This window comes from Gymnodraco acuticeps, unplaced genomic scaffold (assembly GCF_902827175.1).
Source record: "Gymnodraco acuticeps unplaced genomic scaffold, fGymAcu1.1, whole genome shotgun sequence".
NCBI lineage: Eukaryota > Metazoa > Chordata > Actinopteri > Perciformes > Bathydraconidae > Gymnodraco > Gymnodraco acuticeps.
The window spans coordinates 9040161-9064488 of record NW_022990238.1 but is presented as its reverse complement, the minus strand read 5'-3'; the positions used below and the strand labels follow the sequence as shown (position 1 = coordinate 9064488).

General features: G+C 41.3%; 2 protein-coding genes across 4 annotated transcripts; both read left to right on the top strand.

Annotated features, from left to right (window-relative positions):
* The first annotated feature begins 453 nt into the window (after positions 1 to 453).
* On the top strand, positions 454 to 5720 carry phb (prohibitin). 2 transcript variants are annotated; one of them, XR_004569310.1, is made up of 8 exons: positions 454 to 568; positions 1096 to 1196; positions 1593 to 1754; positions 4071 to 4213; positions 4316 to 4432; positions 4531 to 4626; positions 4768 to 5221; positions 5258 to 5720. XR_004569310.1 is itself a non-coding variant. In XM_034219422.1 (7 exons), exons 2-7 carry the CDS (start codon positions 1112 to 1114, stop codon positions 4978 to 4980), a joined length of 816 nt encoding a protein of 271 aa, XP_034075313.1. In that variant the 5' UTR covers positions 454 to 568; positions 1096 to 1111; the 3' UTR covers positions 4981 to 5720. The 2 variants fall into 2 exon arrangements, 1 of the variants encoding a protein (XP_034075313.1); XM_034219422.1 differs by having other exon boundaries at positions 4768 to 5720.
* Positions 5721 to 6287: 567 nt separating this feature from the next.
* On the top strand, positions 6288 to 23759 carry znf652 (zinc finger protein 652). Of its 2 annotated transcripts, none has more exons than XM_034220124.1 (6): positions 6288 to 6391; positions 10695 to 12137; positions 14150 to 14297; positions 14604 to 14719; positions 18551 to 18695; positions 20490 to 23759. In XM_034220124.1, the coding sequence occupies exons 2-6, from the start codon at positions 11139 to 11141 to the stop codon at positions 21089 to 21091; spliced, it is 2010 nt and encodes a 669-aa protein (XP_034076015.1). In that variant the 5' UTR covers positions 6288 to 6391; positions 10695 to 11138; the 3' UTR covers positions 21092 to 23759. The 2 variants fall into 2 exon arrangements, with proteins under 2 accessions (XP_034076015.1, XP_034076014.1); XM_034220123.1 differs by having other exon boundaries at positions 6299 to 6585.
* The last annotated feature ends 569 nt before the right edge of the window (positions 23760 to 24328 follow it).

Sequence of the window (24328 nt, the reverse complement as noted above, 5' to 3'; positions counted from 1 at the left end):
GAATACTTTGTACACTTGTGAATTTGTATTCTACTTAAGAAAATATCTACAAATCAACAACACAAGTTCAAACAATTCTCTAATTTACTTTATAGTTAATTAGTTAACTAATTGTGTTGTATTTTGCAGGAATACAAAAAAAAAGGCACAAATAATAGATCTCTGAAAGGAAATGACTTTGCCTAGCTGTCAGATAAAGTACAATGCAGTAAATTACAATGACAACAGTTACACAGTGAATAGATAAATGGGGTTATTGACCAATAGCCCGATTGTAAAGTAATAACCTTTACTACATACACAAATTATTAAAACTACTTGTGTGCAAAGAGCAAAGTGTGGTACTTATTAAAGACGATAAGGTCATCCCAGACTCTAAAAACAGTAGGGGGCAGTAATTCGCATTACAATGAATGTCAATCTCTTTGGAGAGTAGTAGAATAAGAGATTTGCGTTGTGTCCAATCAGAGGCTACTTTGCTACATGCATTGCGCATGCCCAGTGGAGCAGATATTTCATGTGTTGTACGTACGTCGGTGGAGGTCACAGACATCTGAACAAAACTGAGGTGAGTTATAACATGCAATGTCTCAGTGTCACTAACAATGCTTGATTGTACAGCCAAATGTATGCAAGGTGGTAATTACAAAACAAACTGGAGGATTATTGTATATATGTCGTTATATCAAAAGGGTTGCGAACACGAGCTTCCAGTTTGGATCAGAGAGATTTAACATGCGCACTGTCACCCAGCTGACTGTGCTGATACACGCTTTATTCTAGTTTTAAAGGTTTTTCAAATGTTGTATGGGTATATTTGAACATTTCGCAAACGCTTAAGCTACAGTGGTCGGTTTAGTCGGCTTAGCTTGCTAGCTACTCAGTACACAGCTAGCTGATAAGCTAATGCTAGCTGATGAGCTACATTAGCTAACACCCACAGCCTTGGCATCTTTCAGCATAAGGCCAAGGACAAATGAAATAGTACTGGATAACAGAGATTCAAATGGCTTTCTAAACAAATCTGTCTCAAATGCGTAAATGGTTTACTTTGTGTACTAATTGTTTCAACTTTGTGTCCTGGTTAATTGCTAGAAGGAGAGTTGCTATCATGGCCAAGCTGTTCGAGACTATTGGGAAGTTGGGGCTGGCAGTTGCCATCGGTGGAAGTGTTATGTCTTCTGCCCTTTTCAATGGTGAGTGCTGGTCAATTGGACAACTCCTAACACATAAGTGGTTAGGTACCACTAAGCCAGTTTCCCCAATTTGAACACTTCTTTCGATTCATTCATGTAATTTACTAGTCCAATAACACATCTTACTTACTCACTCATCTGTTTAAACTTATAAAAGCAAGTGTGTTGCACCCCACATTAAACTGCAGTAATTTCATATGGTGTTCAGTGAAGTTCAAAATACTGCAACAAAATCAAATACATGTATATTAACAGAATTATACAGAGTACACATGATAAAAAAACAAGAATTTGACAGAATGCATTACAAATATTCATTTTTAAACAATTAAACACTTTATGCTACCACAAACCTCTTGGTTCCTTGGTTGAGTTTAACTATTCTTTTTTCTTTAGTTGATGCAGGGCACCAGGCTGTGATATTTGACAGGTTCAGAGGAGTGCAAGATATTGTTGTTGGCGAAGGCACCCACTTCCTCATTCCTTGGGTTCAGAAGCCCATCATCTTTGATTGTCGTTCCCGTCCACGCAACGTCCCTGTCACCACAGGCAGCAAAGGTACATCCATCATCAACTAAACCACTGTAATGTTATTTTTGCTCATAAACATGTCTCTTAAACCTCAGGAAGCTGTATCGGTTATTTGTGAATTCCACATTCCTCTTGGAAAGGCTATTAGGTTGGAAAAAAAGCTGGCACAGCTAACATCTAGAGTTCCCTAATAAAGAATGCTATGAATGTTAATGTTTTATCTACAAACTTTGCCAACATGACCCATCAATGCAACTCATACTGTACGCTAGGGGTGCAACAACTAATCGATTCAAATCGATGACCAAATTAGTTGCCAACTAATTCAGTCGTCGATTCGTTTGTGACGTCATAACGTGTGTTTTACGTGCCGTTAAGCTCCAACGTTATCGGTCTTTTTATCTGTACTGGAGACATTTAAAACATGTCATATGTATTATTGCTACATAAACATTATATCGCAGTCTTAGTGTTGTATTTTCGATCTTTCCAATCCAGACAGATCTCTCTCCCCCGCCTGCTTGCGAGGGGGCGGGGCAGTTTACACACACGCAGCTCCAAGGTGTGGTTAAAATGTACCCGTCTCGATGTGGACAATGCTCGTTGCCAAAAGTGCAATAAGAGTTTAGCATGTAAGGGCGGTAACACGAGCAATTTGTCTAAACATTTAGCAAAAGTGCTCCACATTCAGACGGAGAAATGCACCGGGTTCGACTGTCTTTCTAGCAGCTCTGTAGCCCCATCACGAGTAACGTTTCCACGTCAGGTGTTATGTATGCTAGCAGCAACACACAGTTAACTAATTTATACAAACATGGGTTAATGATTAGAGGTAACTGAGTTATTTTGTTAAAGTTTCAGCTATTCTGTTCACAGTTCTGTCATCACATTATTTAATACGATTTGTTAAAACATTGTTGTTTCTTTTGATGTGAAATATTAATTATTTAATTTAAATAAAAAGCATTGTTAACTTTGTTTACAATTTTGTTTAGTTAATTTACCTTGTTTATTTTTCTAAATAACCGATAAGAGTACCGTTAAAAGACCGGATCGATAAGCGGTATCAATAAAAGTAGTAGTACCGTTAAAACCTTAACGATACCCATCCCTACTTGACAATGTGAAAAAGGTTATCTTTTATCTGATCTGATCTGCTATCCTTGGTTTAAAATGTTGACGGACACATTTTTTATTTCTTTCAGCAGAAAGTTTTATAAAATATGTATTTTTGAATCAAGTATTCATCTTGTCTTAATTGTTGGTTTCCATATGCCTAAAACAAACTCAAGCTAAATCTAAAAGTGGTTGGCTAAATAAGAGCGTTTGAGAAATTGTGCAAGGCATAATCCGAATAATCGATTATCAAATTAGTCGTTTGTTGCAGCCCTACTGTACGCTGGAGGTTTGTATTAGGGATGGGAATGATTAATCGAATATTCGAAACTATTCAGATATGAGTTATGAATATTTTTCTTGTATTTATTTTTTGGGAGGGATGCCCAAGTTGATTACATATTATCAAATGGAATAATTCAATGTATACGACAGTGCCATAGCTAAGTGTGTTAGGTCTAAAGGTGTGTTTTGCTCCGCTCACCGGTCCCTCACAGCGGGCAGAGCTGCAGGTGCTGATCTCTCTCTCTCGCGTCCGGTTATACTTCACTCGTGTTTATGTCCAAATCCATCAGATCAAGCTAGTTCTAGCCAATGATATGGCTGCTGCCCCTCCCTTCACGCAGACTCAAACCTCATCTTATGCCCAAATTCCAGCTGAGAGGGTCTTCTCTACAGCTGGCCTGATTGTGAACCGTTTCCGCACCCGCCTCTCCCCTGAGTAGACATGCTCATATTCTTAAACAAGAATGAGTATTGAATAGCTGCATTCTGTGCACAGGCCCTGTTACAGGTTGTTGATCTCTGTTGTAATAGGGTTACGTTACCCTAACCGGTTATGGTGTTCGTGTATGATCCTTCTTTCATTTAGTTATGTTTTAAGCATGAAAGCTGTAGGCCTATACCCGTCAACTGTTCAACCTGTGATCACCAGTTCAATTCATTTGACAAATTCAACTTGGTTTCTATACTTATTTGAACATGTATTTATTTATTTTTCAAAATTAAATATATATATTTTTTTTTTGCAAAACAAATTCCCACTTTCTTTTTATTTTATAGGATATGTACATTTCGGTTAAACGGTTAACCGTTTTTTTGGGGGGTCGAATATTCGAATATACATTTGCTTTCAAATTCCCATCCCTAGTTTGTATAAATTGTATTTGTTTTACTTGTAGTCTAATGTGTGCAGTAACAATTCAACTTTAAAAATCCCCCCCACAGATCTGCAGAATGTAAACATCACATTGCGTATCCTCTTCCGGCCGGTCACCAACCAGCTGCCACGCATCTTCACCAGTATTGGCGAGGACTATGACGAGAGGGTGCTCCCATCCATCACCACAGAGGTCTTGAAGTCTGTGGTGGTAAGAGTCATTCAAGAGTAGTTGCAAATAAAAAGATGACTGTTTGTAATGAGTGATAGTTAGCTTATAAACTGATTCCTCCACGGTTTTATTTTTCCACAGGCTAGGTTTGATGCTGGTGAGCTCATTACCCAGAGAGAGCTTGTGTCTCGTCAGGTCAGTGATGACCTCACAGAAAGAGCCAACACCTTCGGCCTCATCTTGGATGACGTTTCACTGGTATGAAGCTGCTGACAAATTCTGCAACACTGTCCAGGTTTTCCTTTTTACTTGGATTTTAACTTTAAGAAACAACTGTTTGTTTTGTATTCTTTCAGACACACTTGACCTTTGGCAAGGAATTCACAGAGGCTGTTGAGATGAAGCAGGTTGCCCAGCAGGAGGCTGAGAGGGCCCGTTTCATTGTAGAAAAGGTAATTATTTTTAAACCCTGTTCTACTTGTTTTTTACAGAAATGTGTATGTATGCAGTATACTCTCTATTGGGGAAAAGGTGAAAGCTTGAATTACAGTTTTTGTGGCAGCTCTCAAAAATGTTTTTGTCCTTTTTTTTAGGCAGAGCAACAGAAGCAGGCGGCCATCATCTCAGCAGAGGGTGATTCCCAGGCTGCCTTGCTAATCGCCAACTCCCTGATGCTAGCTGGTGATGGTCTGGTAGAGCTGCGTAAGCTGGAGGCAGCTGAGGAAATCGCTTTACAGCTCTCCCGTTCCCGTAACGTCACTTACCTGCCATCCGGACAGGGCACATTGCTTCAGTTGCCCCAGTGATAACTTCTCATATCATGTCTAGCCCACTATCGCTGTCACCAGCTGTTACAAGGGCCATGGAATGGGTGGTTGAAGTGTTAAATAAATGACTCAACTTCACACACATTCCTCCAACTCTTTCTCTAACCAAATCTGGACTGGGCTCTGTTGATTGCAGGATGGTGGGAGACAAAGTGAGAGGTCCGCGACGGATACAATAATGAATTCAACCCATGTGTAAGGAAGTTGAAGTTAACCTTCTATATATATATATATATATATATATATATATATATATATATATATATATATATATAGTGCCTGCATAATAGACAATGCAGTAAATTATCTTAAGATTCATCTTTGGTACATTGTTTCAGAGCACTGGATGTATTTAAAAAGCAACAGATTGATTTTAACACCAAGGGAGAACAGTTTGATTGCTTTTTAAGATAAGGTGATCAATTGTGAATGCTAAATGCCATTACTCTGTTATTTCTGCTGGAACGTTCCATCAAATTGTGTAACTGTATATTCAGATCTGTAATGAAAGGCACTCCTTTTGATTTCGGGAACAATCTACTTTCGAGCAAATGATTTCTTTGTGAATAATATTGCTATACCCAAATAATTGGAACGTGCCTATCTGGTAGTAAAGAATGATCCTTCATTATTTTCAGTTGTTTCTTTAGTTTGTGTGGACAAAGTGTATGCCCCATGTCACAGAAATGACTTAACAATAAATGTGTCTTTCTATCTCCCAAGTTCTCACTTATTGTATATGTATAATCCTAATCACCACAGGAGGTGTGTCAAAATGTATTCCCATTTAAAAAAAACATGAAGAGTCATTTGCACTGTTTAGTTGCAAACATTAAAACTATGCAACTGATAACTATTAGTGTAATACAAATATATTTAAGAAGGGATGGTTTATTTGAATCAAATAACTACATTTTAAATGTATTATAAAATATTCATTTTAAACCCGTATCCTATGTATGATCGCGAATGTTATTTATCTCTAAGTATCATGCTGGAGTCTCCAGAGGCAATTGTGAAATACGTAAAATAATTTACCTGGGAGCGCTGAAAACACTAAGTTAAGAACCAAACACCAAACTATCAAATTCGTGGGGTATGAAAAAAATATTAAGATACTAGTATAATTAGAATAAATGAATGACACTTCGCAAAGGATTTCTCCTTTGAGGGGATAAATCAGTCCTAAGGGTCTTCTCATTATTTCATTAATCGAGGATTTCAGCTCAGCGCGTGTGCGCGCATCGTCCCCTGTCTGGTTTGGAGGGGAGACCCAGACACGCTGCCGCGCGCCTGCCCAGACAGCGGCCTGAATGCCTGGGATGAGCGCGGGACGGCGGTGGGACGCGCGAGAGCTTGGCCGGGCCACGTAGCGGGGCTAAAGACACCGGTAAGCAGGTACCTCCGCTCCGCAGCGTGCACATCAACAGATAACTTAAACATTTGCAGAAAGATTAGATTATTGGCTTCTCTTAATGCACATCCGCAAATGTAGAGAGAGTGAGCGAGAGAAGTGCGCGTGCAAACCTGAATCTGTGCAACTCTGATTGCACGAACGCAAGAGAGAGGTCGCTCTCGACGGAGGTAAGCCAGCAAACCGACAACAAAATGTTTCAATATAACTTAATTGTATGCACTTACATGTATGACAAGCATGGCAGCTGCTAGGAGAAAACATACGTAGTTCGCTGGTGGACGCAGCTACGGTTAGAAATGTCGGTCAGCTCGGCTAGCACTGACTTGGTGACAGTGTCGAGTTGAGTGGGTTTGTCAGAAGCGTACAGCAGCCCGGGTTTTGTCAGCAAAGCGTTGCTTTTCATCTTGCACGACAATAAAGATTCATTGATAACAAAGCATGACATCGCTTCTTCATCCAGCTTCATATGGGTCCGATAGCTGTCATACTTTCCCCTTCAAAGTGCAGCAGCGAAATTAAGTGTAACGTTAATGCTAAATATCTGACGTTATTGCTAGCTCTTAGCTAACTAGCCCAAATCTGGGCGGTTTGTGGTAAAAAAGTGAAAGTCTTGTTTCTGTTGTTAGCTAATGCATGTTAGCAAATACTAGCCATAAGATGGTACAGCTTGTGCATATTAACATGATTCTTGTTGAGGTGGAGTAACCTTTCCCTGCACTATAATGTCTAATGGCTGCACCTTGAGCTAATGTAGCCAAGTTAGCTTTTCATGTGTGTGCAGGTTAGTACCTATGGAGTATTGCTAGCTAGCTAAGTAGCCTAAGTTGCCCAGGCCTGCACAATGTTACTGCTGTTCGGTGTATAGTGTTGCCTTTTGATTTAACCCTTTCTTTGCTTCGTACGCACGTTAGCACCTAGGGTTGTAGCTTAAAAGATTTCCCTCAGCAAGATTCAGCTATAAAACCAGAAAGTAGCTGCTGCACTATATTACGTCATACTTGCCAAATGTATGTAGTTTTTCGCAGTTTTTAGTAACCTTGTTCGCCAGAAATAGTAAGCTTGTTTTACCTTATCCACCCGTTTGCATTTCATTCATGTCTCATGTTAACAGACAAAAACACATTTGAATCAAAAGAGCCACATTGAATGGGCCCATGTTATCTTTCCTCTATTTATAACAGAGACATCAAAGTTGTGGATATCAGTGGACTGCTGTCAGGCCTGACTCTGGGCAGTGATGAAAATAAAGAACTTGGAAAGGGATAGCTTGGCCTAAGATAATACAACATCACTTTTACTTTGATACCACTGAGTTATACCAGGACAAAAACACTTGGTACTGCTCTATGAACTGATTAAGGGCTTCAGGGCCAAATACTTACAGAGGCATGGAGCACCCCTGCAGTGCACCACACAGTGAGCTGGTTAAGGTCTTATGAGTTTGGACAGAGTGAGGAATGTGAACCTTCTCATGGTCCTCCTCAAGCTGCGAACGGGAAAGCTCATTAAAGTCTAGACTTTAGTGGGAGCATGGATTTGAGGAGCAATGCCGCATAATAGGAGGTCAATGTGACACATTTCGAATGCTTCAGAGGTCTCAACTGCTTTACTGTCACAAGCCAAGCATTAGTGAGCACTGTTTAATTATGTTGGTTAAAATGTTATACAGTGCCTTTTTCAGTGAAGCTCCCATCATGTGTCATTCACATCGTAAGCCACAGACGCATCTATCCTGCATATGACTGGCTTTGTGGCTTACCCTATATTAAATTAGTTTTGGTTGCCTCATGTCTCCGAAGCATGATTGAGGAAAGCTATAAATTGGTTATTGTTGAATAAACTTTGATTTATGGGCAGGATTTGCTGAGCATTAGTTATGCTTTGGATTATTTAAATTGGCTGTCGGAGAGACAGTTATTTATAAACGTTTCTCTTTTTTGCAATTGGGTGCAAAGTTCTTCTTTGAGAGCTGTCCAAACTACATAAAGGCAGTCACAAATAATCATCATTGCTCTAGGTTTAACCTTCTGATCTGACAAGGTGATTTTGTCGACTAATTACCAGTGATATTGAGAAGTCTGCACTCTACCTGATTCCCACATCAAAGGACTGCATTATTTCGCTGCGAGTGAAACTTCAAAATGACTCATCATTGAAAATGATAAGCTGGTGGAAGGGTTTTTACTCCATATCCGTTACATAACCACACTGTGTGTTTGTTTATTTGCAATAGTGCGGTTCTCTTGGGACGGTTTTAAGCAGAGAATTTTGAACTTTTGATACTTTTATTGTGTGTGGCATATTAAATACAATCCTTAAGTGAGCTGTCGTTTTCATTCAAAAACTCAAATGAAAAGAGAAAGTGACAAGCTGCACGTTAAGTCGGGTTCAGGCAATGGGTTCTCATGCAATTGATATTCCTCTGTCATCCAGGCGCAGGATAATGTGCTTTGTGTCTAAGACAGCCATGTGAGTTGCTCTGTCAGTGCCGAGCTCGCCCTCCCTCCCCTTGTGGTCTTAATGTTCTCTGAGCTCCTGCCCAATTCTCGGAAAGGATCAGAGTCAGCATGCACAGGAAGACAGGTGTGTCTGTGTGCGGATATTCTACATGAATGGCCTTATACTTGCTGAAGTGGTGGAACATATTCACATATACTGTATGTAAACATCATTTAGATGTATTTATGCTTGACTTTGTCCTACCTTGCATTTCTTTCCAGTCTAGTGAGATGAGGGAAGTGACACGAGGAACAGGAGATTCAGTTCAGAGATTATAACAATAAACTGATAATGAATTTGACCCGAATTTAAGTTCAGATTGAGTACAAAGAGCCAAATATGTGTTGGCATTTAAACCTCAGTAATAACGTGGTATTGGTGAATATAGTCAAAGTAAGGCACCACAAATGAACACTTTCTAGGTGACAAATGTTGCTCCAGAAAAACAAAAGATGCTTTTTGCAAATTGTGATCATAGCTGTCCAAATGATGAAGCTTACATCTTAGCTGTCGTTGCATATTTCAGCTCTACACTCATTATGTCACTTTTGATCCCTTATAGTTCCCTCTTGCTTATTCTTCTGGCACTGACTGTAAATTGACGGCTAAAACTGACTAAAAGTCATCTTTATGAATCGGTTTGGGGGATCTTTCATTAAGAAAGTCCCCTTATGGCTATTTATGGTTTCTTTGTACAGAAGACTGTTTTTAAAGGGAATATAACATAACATGTTTGGGATTACACCGAGGGTGGATGAAGAAATGACATTATTGTTCTCTCTTGCTCAGGGAGGTTTTTTAGTGAACAAACCACTCTGGTGACGAGTAGGGTGTAAGGTTGTTTCAGGTCAACCAACCGGCAGTCAGTTTCACATCATCTTAGATTTAGCATAACTTAAAAACATACCCCAAAGCACCATGTCATCAAATCACAAATGTTTTGATTTAATGCTGTGTTTTTCATCTTTAACCTGCATAAACAAAGTCCTTATAATGCAGGCTCCAAAGTGCAGTGCTGCTTACACTTCATTGAAAAGTTGAAATACAGTTTCCTGTGGTTGTACGTGTGTGATCTGCAACACGAGCTCCTGAGCTGCGGTTACACTATGCTCTCTAACAGTCTATGGGCGGTGTGTTCATGTGCGTGTGTATTGTAATGCTTAGAAAAATTGAACAACCCAAAAAATAAATGTCTTTGCGAAACGCTCAGATAATATATGTAAATTAGGGGGATATGAAACATACCTATCATCAAGTAACATTTTGAAAGGGACAACTTATTAAGGCCTAGTATAAGAACCAGATTGTAGTACAGCGAATGAATCTGTGTAGTAGTGGACGACTGATTTGGGTTTTTCTTTTTTTTTGCATCTGACAAAATGCAACAAATGAGACAAGGTCATTGCTGAAGTTGTATGAACATTTTGAATAGTGTTATTATTTGCAAAGTCTCTATTTGTTTGTATTGCACTCATCCTATTTAAATGAAAAAGGTTTTACATTATTTATGTATTATGGTTTTTAACTCTAGAAGGAAATCATTTCTGCATTTTATTTAGTAGGAAAGTGTTGAGATTACTCTGTTATTTAAATCTACTCACATTCATATCTGAAGGCTGTGGTTTTTACTCCTACACACAAAACTGAAACATTTGTGGGCAAATGTGGAACTTAGTATTTATTTGATAATGTGGCTGTAGTTTCAGTTCACAGACACAAAAGAATGGAAAGCATTTTGTTCTTAATCGATCTATGTTTCTTCTGTCTTATCTCGTAGGTAACGCACTGAATGGCTCTTCAAGCAATACAGAGAAGTCCTAACAGCAGTGCCATGGCGGGCATCCAGCTCTGCACCCTGCAGGGCAGCAACCTTCTGAGAAACTGAATCCATGATCTGCCTTCGTCTTACATACTAACAAGAGGAATTTACCTTCAAATGTTCAGCATCAAAGACACCGATTGATTTTGCAGTTTGATTTCTAGGCATATGGAACAAAACTTAGAACAGATTGTATGTCTCTCCGACTGCATTTCCTACCTTAAACAACATGGATGCTCTTTTTGAATCAGGTTAACTGTCTGTCGCCTCATCCCCTCCTTCCTGTTTCTTCAGTCGTAGGAGGGTGGGGGATTGGTGTGGCGTCCCCTGCCCCTCCTTTTTAAAGTAGGCTAGTCGACCTTTTCCATTGCTCTGTGCTCCCATCAATCCCAATTCCTCTTCATGAAATCCTGCAACAACCTCAAGGAAGAGCTTTCTGTACCTACCTTTGGCGGGATGTCACAGGAGGAAGGACGCAGGGCGCCGGTGTCCCAGTCCTATTTTCACTCCTCTACCCAAGATCTGGACCTGACAAGCAAGCTTTATAAGAGAGAGGTCGGAGGTAAGCCATATTCTGTGTTAGTGGACAATAAAATGGCAGCCAAGGCGTCGATAGCAGATCAGAACATTGGTCAGTTGCCCACTCATGTAACCTCACCGCAGTATTTCAGAGAGGCAGGAGGAGGGCAGGAGGCGGGATCCCATGCTGGCAACGACGTCCCCTCTGACGACACTGAAGATGACGATGAGGAGGAGGAGGAGGAAGAGGAGGAGGGGGAAGATGAGGGCTTCAAGCGGGAGCAGATCATTGTCGAGGTAAACCTGAACAACCAGACACTTCATGTATCCAAGGGAGACAACAAAACTGCAACCACCGAAGACGTCTCTGAGAGAGTCGGCAGCGACGATGAAGATGAGGAAGAGGAAGAGGAGGAGGAGGAGGACAGCCTCAATGAAGAAGAGGAGGAAGACGATGAGGAACATGAGATTGAGAGTAGAAGAACGAGGGCAAAGCGGGCCCGTCGTGGTTCCAGCAGCACGGGAGCTCCAAGCCAGCCACGGAGGAAAAGCCTGAGAACGGCTCTGAGCATGACCACCGCTGGGATGACCACCAGGGGCCGGCGGAAGCACCTGGATTCTCCGAAGAGCAAGCGCAGGTCAGCAAGATCGGCCCCGTCGTCTCCAGGTTCCACGGCAACGGGAGGGAAAGCTGAAGTGCAGGAGAAGGAGATGCTGGCGTGTGAAAAGTGCCCTCGAGTGTTTAACACACGCTGGTACCTGGAGAAGCACATGAATGTCACTCACAGGCGAATGCAGATTTGCGACAAATGTGGCAAAAAGTTTGTCCTGGAGAGTGAGCTGGCCTTACACCAGCAAACTGACTGTGAGAAGAACATCCAGGTAAAGCAAACTTCCTCCTTCTAATATTATGTATGTATATCTCTGCCTTCTTTTTTCAAATTCATATTTTATTTAGAATGATGGAAAAGTGCATATCCAGGGTTCACCATGTTCTCTTGAAATCATCTTCATGTACCTATAATATACATTTAGCAGCTGCGCGGAACAATTTGACTTTTTAGATTTATTTTGGATGCTTTGATGGCGCTCTTCTGCACACTGCAGTTAACATTTGAAAATGCAATTGTTGTATTTCCTGTTATACTTTATAAAAAAAAAAAGTAATATTGAGATTGTGGTGTGTGTGATAAGTAAAGCAAACATTACATATAGTAATGTTTGTCATATGCTGTCATTGAAGTGTTTAAAGAGGGTTCAATATGGTTTTAGGTGATTCAGCAGGTTAACCCCCAAGGGACTCGTGGTTATTGTGAGGAGCCTAATTTAGCTCCCTGTTTTGCTTAAATTAATTTGCACCTGAAGTTAGTTTGGAACACTTCTTCTTTTTAAACCATGTCAAGATGGGAATGTACAAGTGTTCTTATAATTCATTTAACTTAATGGTGTGAAAATACTAGCATTTATTATTGCAAAAAAAAAATGTATGTGCTTTTCCTGTCTAGGAGTCAACACTCTTCAACTTTCTTTATTAGGCAAATATGACAATAAGACAGTGTCCATCAAAATGTTCAATACATCTGTATCTAAATATATTAACTTATTTTTAAAATGCGTTAAAATCCTGGCACAGTATAAATCTGTCTTGGAACAGGCTGACTTAAAAAACGTAACGTCTGTAATAGAGGTGCTGGTGAGGCGGCCAACAGAGCTCCAGGGTCCATGAATGAGATGAGACGGCGCACACACAACTGTTTTATGGGATGTAGCAGAAAGGAGAGGAAGGGGGAAAAGTGTTTTGCCAGAAGGTAGAGAGAGATAGTGTGGGTCTTGTTGATATGATCAGACAAACATTTAGCTCTTGGTGTTGGTGTGTTTCTATGGTCGTGGGGATGTTTCTCTGCAGTGGGCCAGGCAGTCAGAAAAATGACTGCCTGTAACACAGAGCCAAAGCCGAGGCATGGCCTGAAGAGCAATGTCTGTCAGTCTTTATGTAAGACCAGATAACCAAGAATTGAGGAAGTTTTAAAATGAGATAAATGTTCAGAGCTGATACAGATTCAGAATTGTTTTATACTTAAAGCAATTTACTTTGAATTGAAGTCTTGCTTTGTTTATCAGTGTCTTGTCACAACCATAGTAAATCAGTTTCACAGAACAGAACATGTCTAAGTGGAGAGAATAGTTCAAAGTTTTAATTTATACAATTGAATCCGGAATGACGTCATCTACAAGCCGTATAATCACTAATGAAACCCATTAACCTTTGATTTTCTTCCCCAATGACATCTAAGCTATTTCATCTCTTTAGAACAGGGGTGTCAAACTCAAGGCCCGGGGGCCAAATCCGGCCCGCCACTTAATTTGATGTGGCCCACAAGAACTTGCAAAGAGTATACTAAGTTTATTATAAGGTTAAGTGCTGCTTTACAGGATCACGTTGCCCATAAACTACATGTCCCACAATGCATCTCATTTTTTGAGATGCGCACTGAAGAAACTTGCAATTATTTGCCCGAGACTTCTGCTTTCAGACGTAGTTAATTAAGTGATTACCCTATCTGATAATAATCCAATGCAGAGGAAATATTGTAAAATAATACATTATTTGATATATATTTATCTATGTATATTTATATAGTCTTAAAGTTACCACCGGCCCTTTGAGAGCAACCATCATTCAAATGTGGCCCACGATGAAATTGAGTTTGACACCCCTGCTTTAGAGGGTTTTCAGAACATAAGGCTGCTGTGATTTCCCCAGCAGAGGGAGCTAGAGTATAATGAAACCGTTTGGGCCAATAAGAACACTTGACAGCTGCAGGTTTTGGTGCTCATGATGTTTATCAGCAAGCACATTTTGATGTTTTTTCTACTTTATTGTGTCTTTTTAGTGTGTCTCCTGCAACAAGTCTTTTAAGAAGCTGTGGTCACTGCATGAGCACATAAAGATTGTGCACGGCTATGCAGAAAAAAAGTTCTCCTGTGAGATCTGTGAGAAGAAGTTCTACACTATGGCTCACGTCCGTAAGCACATGGTTGGTAAGTAAAGGCCTTTATTCAGTCCCTATTGTGCTGCACCCCCATTATATGGCATTCTAGGGAGGTGTGAGCCGCCAGGGGACTCAGATCAGTTGGTTTGAACCACAGCATTCAAATGTATGTAACATTTCTTATTTAAAATCATCAGATACACTTTCTTTAATTAAATAATGTAGAAGTGTTCTTTATTCATCGAGGCTTTCAAATTGAAAATGTTGATATATTACCTGATCAGTGGTTTGCACTTGTCTCAGTATTCTTTTCGTCTCTCTTCCCCGTTTTCATCCATCTCTTCTCCGATCCCAGCTCACACTAAGGACATGCCATTCACCTGTGAGACGTGTGGGAAGTCGTTCAAACGCAGCATGTCTTTAAAAGTTCACTCACTCCAGCATTCTGGAGAAAAGCCCTTCCGTTGTGAGGTAAGAAACATGTGGCCCTATTCAGACATCCTTTATTAACGTGAATCAGATCTACTTGCAATTCATCTTGTGTCAGAGTAACCATTTGTGATGAGCTTACCATGATCGTATCTATTAAACCTAAGGCAGACAAAATATATGTATGCAAATTGTCCCTCGTGATCAATAACATGTTTTCTTTCTTCAAAAATATGCTCTTGGAGCCCAACGGGGCTCGCTTGTCTTGTCTAATCTTTCTGTCATCCTTTCACATGCTGTTGAAATATGTGTTTCCAGTTGAACTGTCATTCACATGACAGAAGATACATGTTTACCTTCAAAATGTACAAGCAGACAATACCAGACCCGGCGCCAGAACAAATCTAAAGGGAGGGCATATGATTTTCATGGGAGGGCACACAACCCTGTCACGTGCTGCGGGCCTGCGGCACAATATATATATCAAACAGCGAGGCCAACAGCATTGCGCAAAGATGCACACTTATCGCAAATACACAAATAAAGGGCAACATAGAAATCACTTTTGAAACATTGTGTGCGTGGCAGCACAAACACTGGTAAATCACGAGCAAGGCACACTGGTTACGGATGGCAGCTTCCTCATCGCTGCACTCGGAGAGAAATAGTAGAGACGGAGACGATGAGCTGCTGTTAGTTCTATTATGGCATTGTGCATGTCGTGAGAGGTGTGTGTTGCTGTGTGGGGAATGCTGTCCATTATTTTGGCCAACTCTGCATCTTTGTACTGCAGCGTATACTCAAACAGCGACAGGAAGAGCCCACTGCCTGAGTCGGACATACTGTGGAGTGAATCGTAGTCACCTCTGAGAGGGAGTTGGTTGACAGCTAAAAAAGCTATATCAACGACAGCTGACACATAATAACTGCTCCGTGCAGCTGATCTGCACCAAAGTACTCATTTCCTTATTTGTTTCCTCGCGTATCTCTCTATCTCTCCACAAACTCTCACATGAAATGTGTTCTTTTGATGCGGCATGTCTTAGCAGTCCTTTATCAGTCTAATGCGTGTTTCCAGTCGCAAAAACCTTTGACAGTAAAAGCCGCATCAGGTGAAGACGTATTCACTTTAAACTGTCTACAGGGGAAACAAAAGGCTGCGTCTGCTTTTAACAAATCTTCAAGCCATGGTCTGTTGTTGTACCATGCAGCGGCAAAAGTGCGCTTCTTTCCTGAAAACAATCTCCCTGATTACGATCCAGTTTCACCTGGTTGGGTTTATTAACCCCAAGATCATCTGGGGCTGTTGGTCTTTGAGCGCTTGCTGGCCCAATAGTACCTGTTGATGTGCTGCAAGGTAGCATCTGTAGTGGAGGCACCGGCACGGAGCAGGAGGAGGATGCTGGTGGGTGTGGTACAGGGTGTGGCAACGCAGGTGGTGACGGTAGGGGCACAAGGAGCTGTGCCTCGGAGGACAGCGTTGGTGGCGGCCGCCTTGATGAGTCAAGGCTTGGGCTCGCTAACTCAGCCCCGGGGTTTGCCGAGGTCAAGCTTGTGACATTAAGGCGTGCTGCTGCAACGGCAGGTGCAGGGTCGCCAGCAGCTGCATCGGCTGCAGTTCTTTCATCGCTATTTCATTTTAATAAATCCTTAGACCTTTTGAGCCAATTTCTGATGTACATTGTGTAATTCAAACAGAAATGGGAGTCTACAGAATGCACAATAAACAAATCCAGAATAGGCAGCAGAGTGTGACGCTGTGATTTGTCTAAATGTGGACGAATCACAAATCACAACAGACACATGAATTTATTTGACGTAGCCTGCGATTTTTTTTGTTTTAGTTACTATCTGACATCACATACATCGTAGCATAAAAGTTCACAGTTTATTTATAACAAAAAAAAATTTGTAAATATATTTTTTTATTTGTATATATAATAAAAATCATGTTTATTGGGGGAGGGCAAGAATGTCAAATGGGAGGGCCTGGCCCTCCCACGGCGCCGGGCATGGACAATACGGTTTTTCTAAAGCAGCCTAAATTCCACAGTTTAATAATAAATGTTCTTCCTCGCAATCATGTCACAATTCAGTCTCCTGCTTGAACAAATATCGGAACCTGTATAAAGTTCACTGGTGGTATGCATTAAGTGCTGCTTTTCATTAACACAGACAGACCTAAATGACATCAAGTCAAGTGTGTCTTTCAGAGCAAGTCATTTGAACTTTCATCGGATGGTCATTGTAAGGGAAACTTCTGTGTAGCAATGCAGTGGGAGTCACCGACTCAGGAAAGAGACACGGGAAGAGCAGGAGCTTTGATGTCAAACACTGATGGTTTATTTGGAGCTTCGGCCGGAGAATTCACATCACAAGTCACAGCAGCCACGATCTGACTGCACGGTAGAGTTGCCACGTCAATTCTGAAGAACTCTACCCCAGACCCATGTATTTATGCTAGTTCCGAGAGCATCATCAACATGCTGCATAACAAGATAGAATCATAACACCTCTATCAGCTGACGTCAACAGGCAGGAACAGGGAGACAGAACACTGAGAGCACAGCAGCCAAGGTTACGAGGTGCGTGTGCTCAGTCAGGACAGTTTGAACTGATAAACTGGATCAAAATTATGGGCCTTGGAAAATATTTCCCCAACAGTCATATCATCTCAATTTATTCAGAGACGACTAAACGAGTCAAATATGACATGCCTTGTTCACCAATTAACTGGAGCAAAAGATAAATGTGGAACTAAGTGTTCTGTGTTTTGAAGCTATTTCTCTTATGGATGCATTTAGTCACATTGTGTCTCAAGGGCAGTAGATTTCCTATTCCTGTCATTAGTCGTGGTTTCATAGGATGTCTACAGGGGCCAGTTTACTCCCCCCCCCCCCGCCTTTAATGTCTAACCACTTGAACATACAGTACACAGGGAACATGTGTGTATGGGTGGAGCTGCTGTAACTGAATGTTAGAAATCATCTTCTGCTGTAACTGAATGTTAGAAATCATCTTCTGCTGTAACTGAATGTTAGAAATCATCTTCTGCTGTAACATACTTATCAGGCTGTATGAAATGTATAGGCCATTCTTCATTATGGTCTTAAGCTGGGGTTCCATATGGGAGCTGCTAGACCCCTGTTAGGCTGCATACTGTTAGGTGATACTGTGACACTGAATACAAATTACAATATCAGAGCATCTATTTTTGGACTTCAAAAATAGATGTGAAATTGTAGACATATGTCTTTGAAAACTTAAAGATCCAGCATACTCTGAAACAGGCCTATTTTGTATGTTTACTCTTCTTACCCTATAAGGCTACAGGTTTGTCAGCTACTTTTATTTGATTTATATTCCACATATGGGAAGGATTCAAAATAGGTCTTTTTTATTTACCAAAGAGTTTAGTGTTTTCTTTTGTTGTGTCTGTCAAAAACAGAAATACTAATGACGAAACAGTTTTCTTTTATGTCATTCTTTAATTTGTATAAATGCAACAAACAATTGTTTTTCTATTTATACAACTATATCATATATATAACTTTGTAAGCGTTGTTGTCAAATAGGTTTTGCGGCTCCACACAAGAAATTGCTCTTGTTAAAGTTAAAGGTGGCAGACCCCTGGAATAAACGATAGAGGAGCTATTTTGTTTTTGGTGTGACCGATTATAAGTGGTCCTTTCTTTTCTAACCAGACTAAATGGTCTCAACAAGTTAGAAAATGTAGTACGATGTTTATGTGAAGGGTGTTTACCCAGTTCAGGTTAGTTATTGATGTGTCTACAGGTATGTGTGAGTGTTTTTGAGTGTGTTCCTGTCCGCTGACGTGGTGTTATCTGAATGCTTCTGTTGTCTCTGCTGCAGAACTGTGACGAGCGGTTCCAGTACAAGTACCAGCTACGCTCCCACATGAGCATTCACATCGGACACAAGCAGTTCATGTGCCAGTGGTGCGGCAAAGACTTCAACATGAAACAGTATTTTGATGAGCACATGAAAACACACACAGGTGAGAAATTGTACACCGCTCGTCTCAGAACCATTATGCCAATAATCATAGGGTCCATTTTTGTGGCCCCTTTTTCACACAGGAACTGTTTAAAGGGAGATAACTTGACCAGAGTTTTGACAGGAACCTACTTCGAGTTTTAAAGCCAGGCAAAAGGCTTTTTTGTAAACTATGAACATAACCTTTGTACACCTTTTTTAAGAAGTTTACTTCCTATGCTACCGTTACCCCCAATTAAGAAGTAACTGTTCCAGAGGGTTTAGTTTCCAATGACCCAGAAACTACAAGGATGGATTCTCCTGTATAAGCAAGCCCTGGCTGTCACCATTACAGAATTGGAAATGTACTTTTTTGTAATGTTATAAACACTCAAAGTTATGCAGCCAACTTTCCAATCTAAAAAAGGAGCGTTCAAACAGAAAGTGCTTGAATTACCTACTGGTTAAACGGCAACCTCTCGCCCAACCGGCATCAGTCTTCCCTCCTTCCCAGCATCGACGCTATCTAAATATATCACACAGTCGTGCAACAGTTAATTAACTAGAACGCAAAGATGAACTGTTGTTTCCATAGCTTTTGAAACTTGTATGACTTATTCTTCTATCGGGGGTTACATTTCTATTATGACTTTTTCAAATCCAAAATACAGACAATTTAAAAGTCTAAACTGTTTAAAGATTTTAAAAAACGTTGCTAAAGAACAACAATGTTCCTGGGTTTACACAGTCAGCCAGCCAGCCAGCCAGCCAGCCAGTTACCATACATACTTTCTAAAAAAGGAAAGACATGGGATGTTTCCAAGATGAACATTTTAGCGGTGAGAGCCGGGAGACTTCGCCCAGTTTTTGTAATGAGAGGGATTTTTGTATACATCAAAGAACCGCCTTGCATATATTGGGGCTTATAATGAATACCCAGACACATGCTGTATTACATCCCTCTGGTTTTCTGTCCCTGCTGCACTGCAATTTCTAAGACCAAACTGAGCAGTTCAGCCTGTTTGTCTTGCACTGTTTTTCCCCCCCTCAACCATGCCTGTCGTGGGCGGACACACTGCTCTGCGTTGGCCCTCACGGTTCTATTTGTGAGGTGTAATTACGATGCCCTCTCCTCTCCCTGCCTCCACCATCCAATTTAGCCTGCAGCAGGAGACACACCCAGCCATGCCCTGTAATACGCGGCACACATGTTAAACAAACTTCCAAAGTTTGGTTCGCTGCACGCAGATTTTTCATGATTTCTTGTGAGCATAATTTAGCAGTTACAGAAGACTAGCACATTAGCTGTCACCTTTTGATGTTCAGTTTGATTGGAGGAGCTTTACACGTGCCAGTAGAGAAAAGGCTTTTAGAGAGCCCTTCAGCAGCCTGTTAATAGATGGCTGTGTGGGTGGTAGCAGGCAAATTCAGTATGGAGGGAGGTTAATGAGAACAGCAATCCAACATAGCTGCTGTTATCCACTTAACATCTACGCTCCTCAAAGTGTGAATTGTAATAGCTTCCTGCAGAGTGGGTGGGTAGATGGCAAAGACCCTCAATTCAAGATGCCAAGTTATTAACCATTTTTAAAGAAAACTGTCGCTCTTTTTAGAAAGAAACATTTCAAGGCAACAAATAATCACTTTGTTTTTTGGAGTGAGTTAATTCATTTTTTATTCGGTAACCATCGCATTTGATAACAAAGCGGTTTGTCTCTGATGTGTCATTCTTTCTCTTTGTAGTTCTAATCTGTTAATCGATTCCTACTCTCTGTCTTTCTCACACATCTGTCTTTTGTCCTCTCAATCTGTGCAGGAGAGAAGCCTTTCATTTGTGAGATCTGTGGGAAGAGCTTCACCAGCCGGCCCAACATGAAGCGCCACCGCCGCACCCACACGGGGGAGAAGCCGTACCCCTGCGAGGTGTGCGGCCAGCGCTTCCGCTTCTCCAACATGCTCAAAGCTCACAAAGAGAAGTGTTTCCGGGTCACCAGCCCCGTGGTCCTGCAGACCAGCGGCCCACCCATACCTGTCCGCATCTTCACCAACACCTTCTCTTCCTCCATCTCTGGTCCCAGTCCCTCGGCTGCCCCCCCGGCCACCACCTCAGCACCCCTGGGCCTCAACCCGACAGGAGGACCCCCTTTGGGACACACGTTCTCCCACGTAGAGCTCCACTCAAACCCCTCTCACCAACATCCTCACCCTCCGACAACCCAGCAACACCTCTCAAACACACCCCAACATGTCCCGCCTCACCCCCACCACCATTTGGCCGTGCCCCCAGTCTCCCACCTGCCCCCACCCCCGGCCCTTTTTAAGAGTGAGCCCTTGAACCACTGTGGGCATGAAGACAGCAGCTACCTGCACCACATGGCTCCCCCTGACAAGGGTCCTGGAGCCCCGCAGCACCACTGAACTGTGCTTCAGCTCTGCAGCCCCCCACCAAACCACGCCTTGTTCCTCCGCTTCTCTGCGTCCTGCCTCAGTCTCTCAGTTGCTAGCCCCCTGATGAAAGGGTGCTCCTCGCAAACGGGTTTAAATAAGTCAATATTCAAACATGCACACACACTCGCTCCACGTTTGATTTAAGTACCTCATCTACTTAAAGAACCCGGTCAACTGACAAATATTTCACAACAGAACCTTGTTCTTGAACATGTTTTAGGAAATCTATGATTTCTGTGCGAGTTCTCTAATCTGTACCACGATGGGTGTAAAGTATCTCCTTTTTATCAGAAGCTGCTGATAGAGGTCAACGTATGTATGTATTACTGGATCAACAAGGGTCAGTGTCATCGAACTTTTCTCTTTTTGTCAAGTTGACTTATGGTCGCACATTGACTGTCTGCGCCCTTCCTCCCCATAGCAATACTAAACCTCTTCTCATAGTTAAATGAGAGCCTCACCCCACAGAAATGATTGAATGTTGCTCTACCCGAGTCTCTCTGTCCTAAGGCTTTCTGTCAGAGGGGCCTCAGCAGTAGTGCAACACGCAGTGCCATAGGTTACAGTTAGAAGTGGGGAAGACTTTTTTTAGGGGACAGTGGAAAAGAGGTTTAGATTTTTGTTAAATGTTGACTAAGACTGAGACTCACATCATGGTTAAATGGTGCTTTCCATTCCTATATACACAATGTTTCTTAATTTTGCTTTCCCGTTTGATTTTGAGAAGTGTGTCATATTACAAAATAACCATGTATTGTGTCAGCCCTGCTTTTATATAACATATTTGAGGTTTGACTGGTTATTTTGTGATTGAGAAACTCAATTTATGCAGGACACGCACCCTCACACTTACTCAAGCACACATCCAAAACACAAAGACCATAGTTTGGTCACTGATAAACTTGCTGTGTTCAGTGACACCTCAGCTCTGAGCTCTGTTGGTCAACAGATGCTTTTAGATAACGGATGACTGTCAAATACTGCCACTGTGAGGGGCCAGACACGTGGCCCCATCAGGATTTACCCCACTTCCCTCCGCTGCTGTCGAAATGATACGGGTTACCATGTGAAAGGTCTTTTGACACACAAACAGTATAAACACCTGGGACCTTTTTTCATCACAGTTCTTAACAGGCAATTATGCAGATTCCTCTCAGCCTATATTCCACGGTTTGGTGTGGGGTGTGTTGTAATGTAAAGTTATTTTCCTCTTACTGATATACTTTGATCCACACAGGCAAACGCGTGTCTAAACCTGTTGAATGTTGCCTACTCAGAATGATGGCTGATAAGTCATTGATATATTGTTTTTTTGTTTTTCTAATTAGCTGAGTTTGAAGCTATCGGGCTGTTCTGCAGTGGACATACTGTTAGCACATGATAGGACATGTCAGGATACACAGCAGTGCTCATACCATTTCTATTGAATTCTTGTATAGATAAGCATTCATGTGATCAGCATACATTAAGTCATGTGATAGCCGATGGTGAGAATGTTATGTTTCAAAAAATAAGCATAAATGGCTGGAAATATTTGGCATGAATTTGAGATGCGTGGTCGTTAGCCCTTCACCCAGTCTGAGGCCTATGAGATATGTGTGTGTGTGTGTGTGTGCTCTCCTACCAAATGCTGCTTTTAAACAGTTTGCCCTAACACATGACCTGAGATGGAAAATAGCAGTACATTTAACATAATCCTCTTTGTACCACTCTAACGGTACAGTGATGCTCCGGAGTTTGGAATGTCCCATTTTTGGATTTGAGACCTGCAATTATCCTGCCATTTCTGTGGGTCTGAATACGGCTGCATTATTTGCATATTATCACGATGTCCCCTCGGGTTCACTGCTGTGCTAGAGCACTTATGCAGCACGGATCTTTGTCTTTTTTCTTTTTTTAAGCCTTTTCATTTGTGTGTATTCTCTGCACTTTACTGCTGCGTGGGTGAGGCGCAGGGAAGGGAGGGACTGACAATGCATTGTGGAACCGAGTGCAGTTGTGGCTGCATGAGAAAGGGTGGAGGTGATCATTTTGAGTGGATGTTTTTAGGCAAGGAAAGGAGGAAAGTCCTGCGTGGAGGCGGTTAGTGAGAAGTTACCATTGCAAATGAAGGACATGTCTTTAAGTGTGCGCATACATTTCATTTCCTGTTATTTGACAGTAATACACTCTTGTTCCCAAATGGACCTCTAAAATTGAAAGCGGTTTGTCCTGCTTTGGCGACATTACACTAGCCCCTCCTAGCCGTGTCTGAAATACATTCTTCTGTTATATATTTTTGTTGTTCAGTTTTGTCTTTCAGTTTGCTGAAAGATTCTCCTCCTCCTTTCTTTGTTATATAGAATGCACTTTCTACTAAAATTCTTGGCTAGTTAAGAAAAATAACATTGTATATTCTTTAAAGATGTTTTTAAAAAATCAATATACTTTTCCCCTTTGTATTTTTAACCACTTAATGTAGCATTGCGTATTTTATTATTGTATATGGTACAAATGTGCAGCTTTATAATGTCCTTGTTTGTCCTTTTTTTGTATGTTATCTGGAGATGGAGAAGTGAAGAAGTGGGCCTTTTTTGATAATGTACATTTAACTGACTGCTAACTTTGAGAAGTAAAACAAGTAGCCATGATTATCACATATCTGTGTGCCTCCTTTTCTCTTCCAAAGCTGTGAGTCTACTGTGAACCTAAACAAGGACAATTTATTAAACATGAAAAGTAGCAAATAAGGACTGCACAACATGTTCCTGATAGTTGGCTAAGTAGCTTTGCTATGAAGCTTTAATGTTGCAACAGCAAATGTTTGATTGGCTGCTATTTCAGTTCTTAAGCGTCACTTGGTTCTTGGCGCGATGCCTGCAACAGAACAATGTCTGCTGGCTGCACATGACACTGAATGTTCAGTAGCTCATTCCTTTGATTATCAAAGCTTTTTAATTGTCTGGAAAAGTTTTTCGGTCCTCTTCTTTGTGACCACTTCCTTTTTTTCCTCTTGGTGTGACCCTTCGCCTTGTCGTGAAGTAACCTATCTTTCAGTCTTCACATCAAAGTTGTATATGTATGCAGGCAGTGACCTTGCTGATAAGACAAGCAGTTTATTAAACTAAAGCTTCCGTCTTGAATCTGAACCTGTATCATACTTTTGTAGATGAGCAGATGCTTTTGAAGAAGGATTCATCAACTACTCTCACCAGTTTAATATCAAAC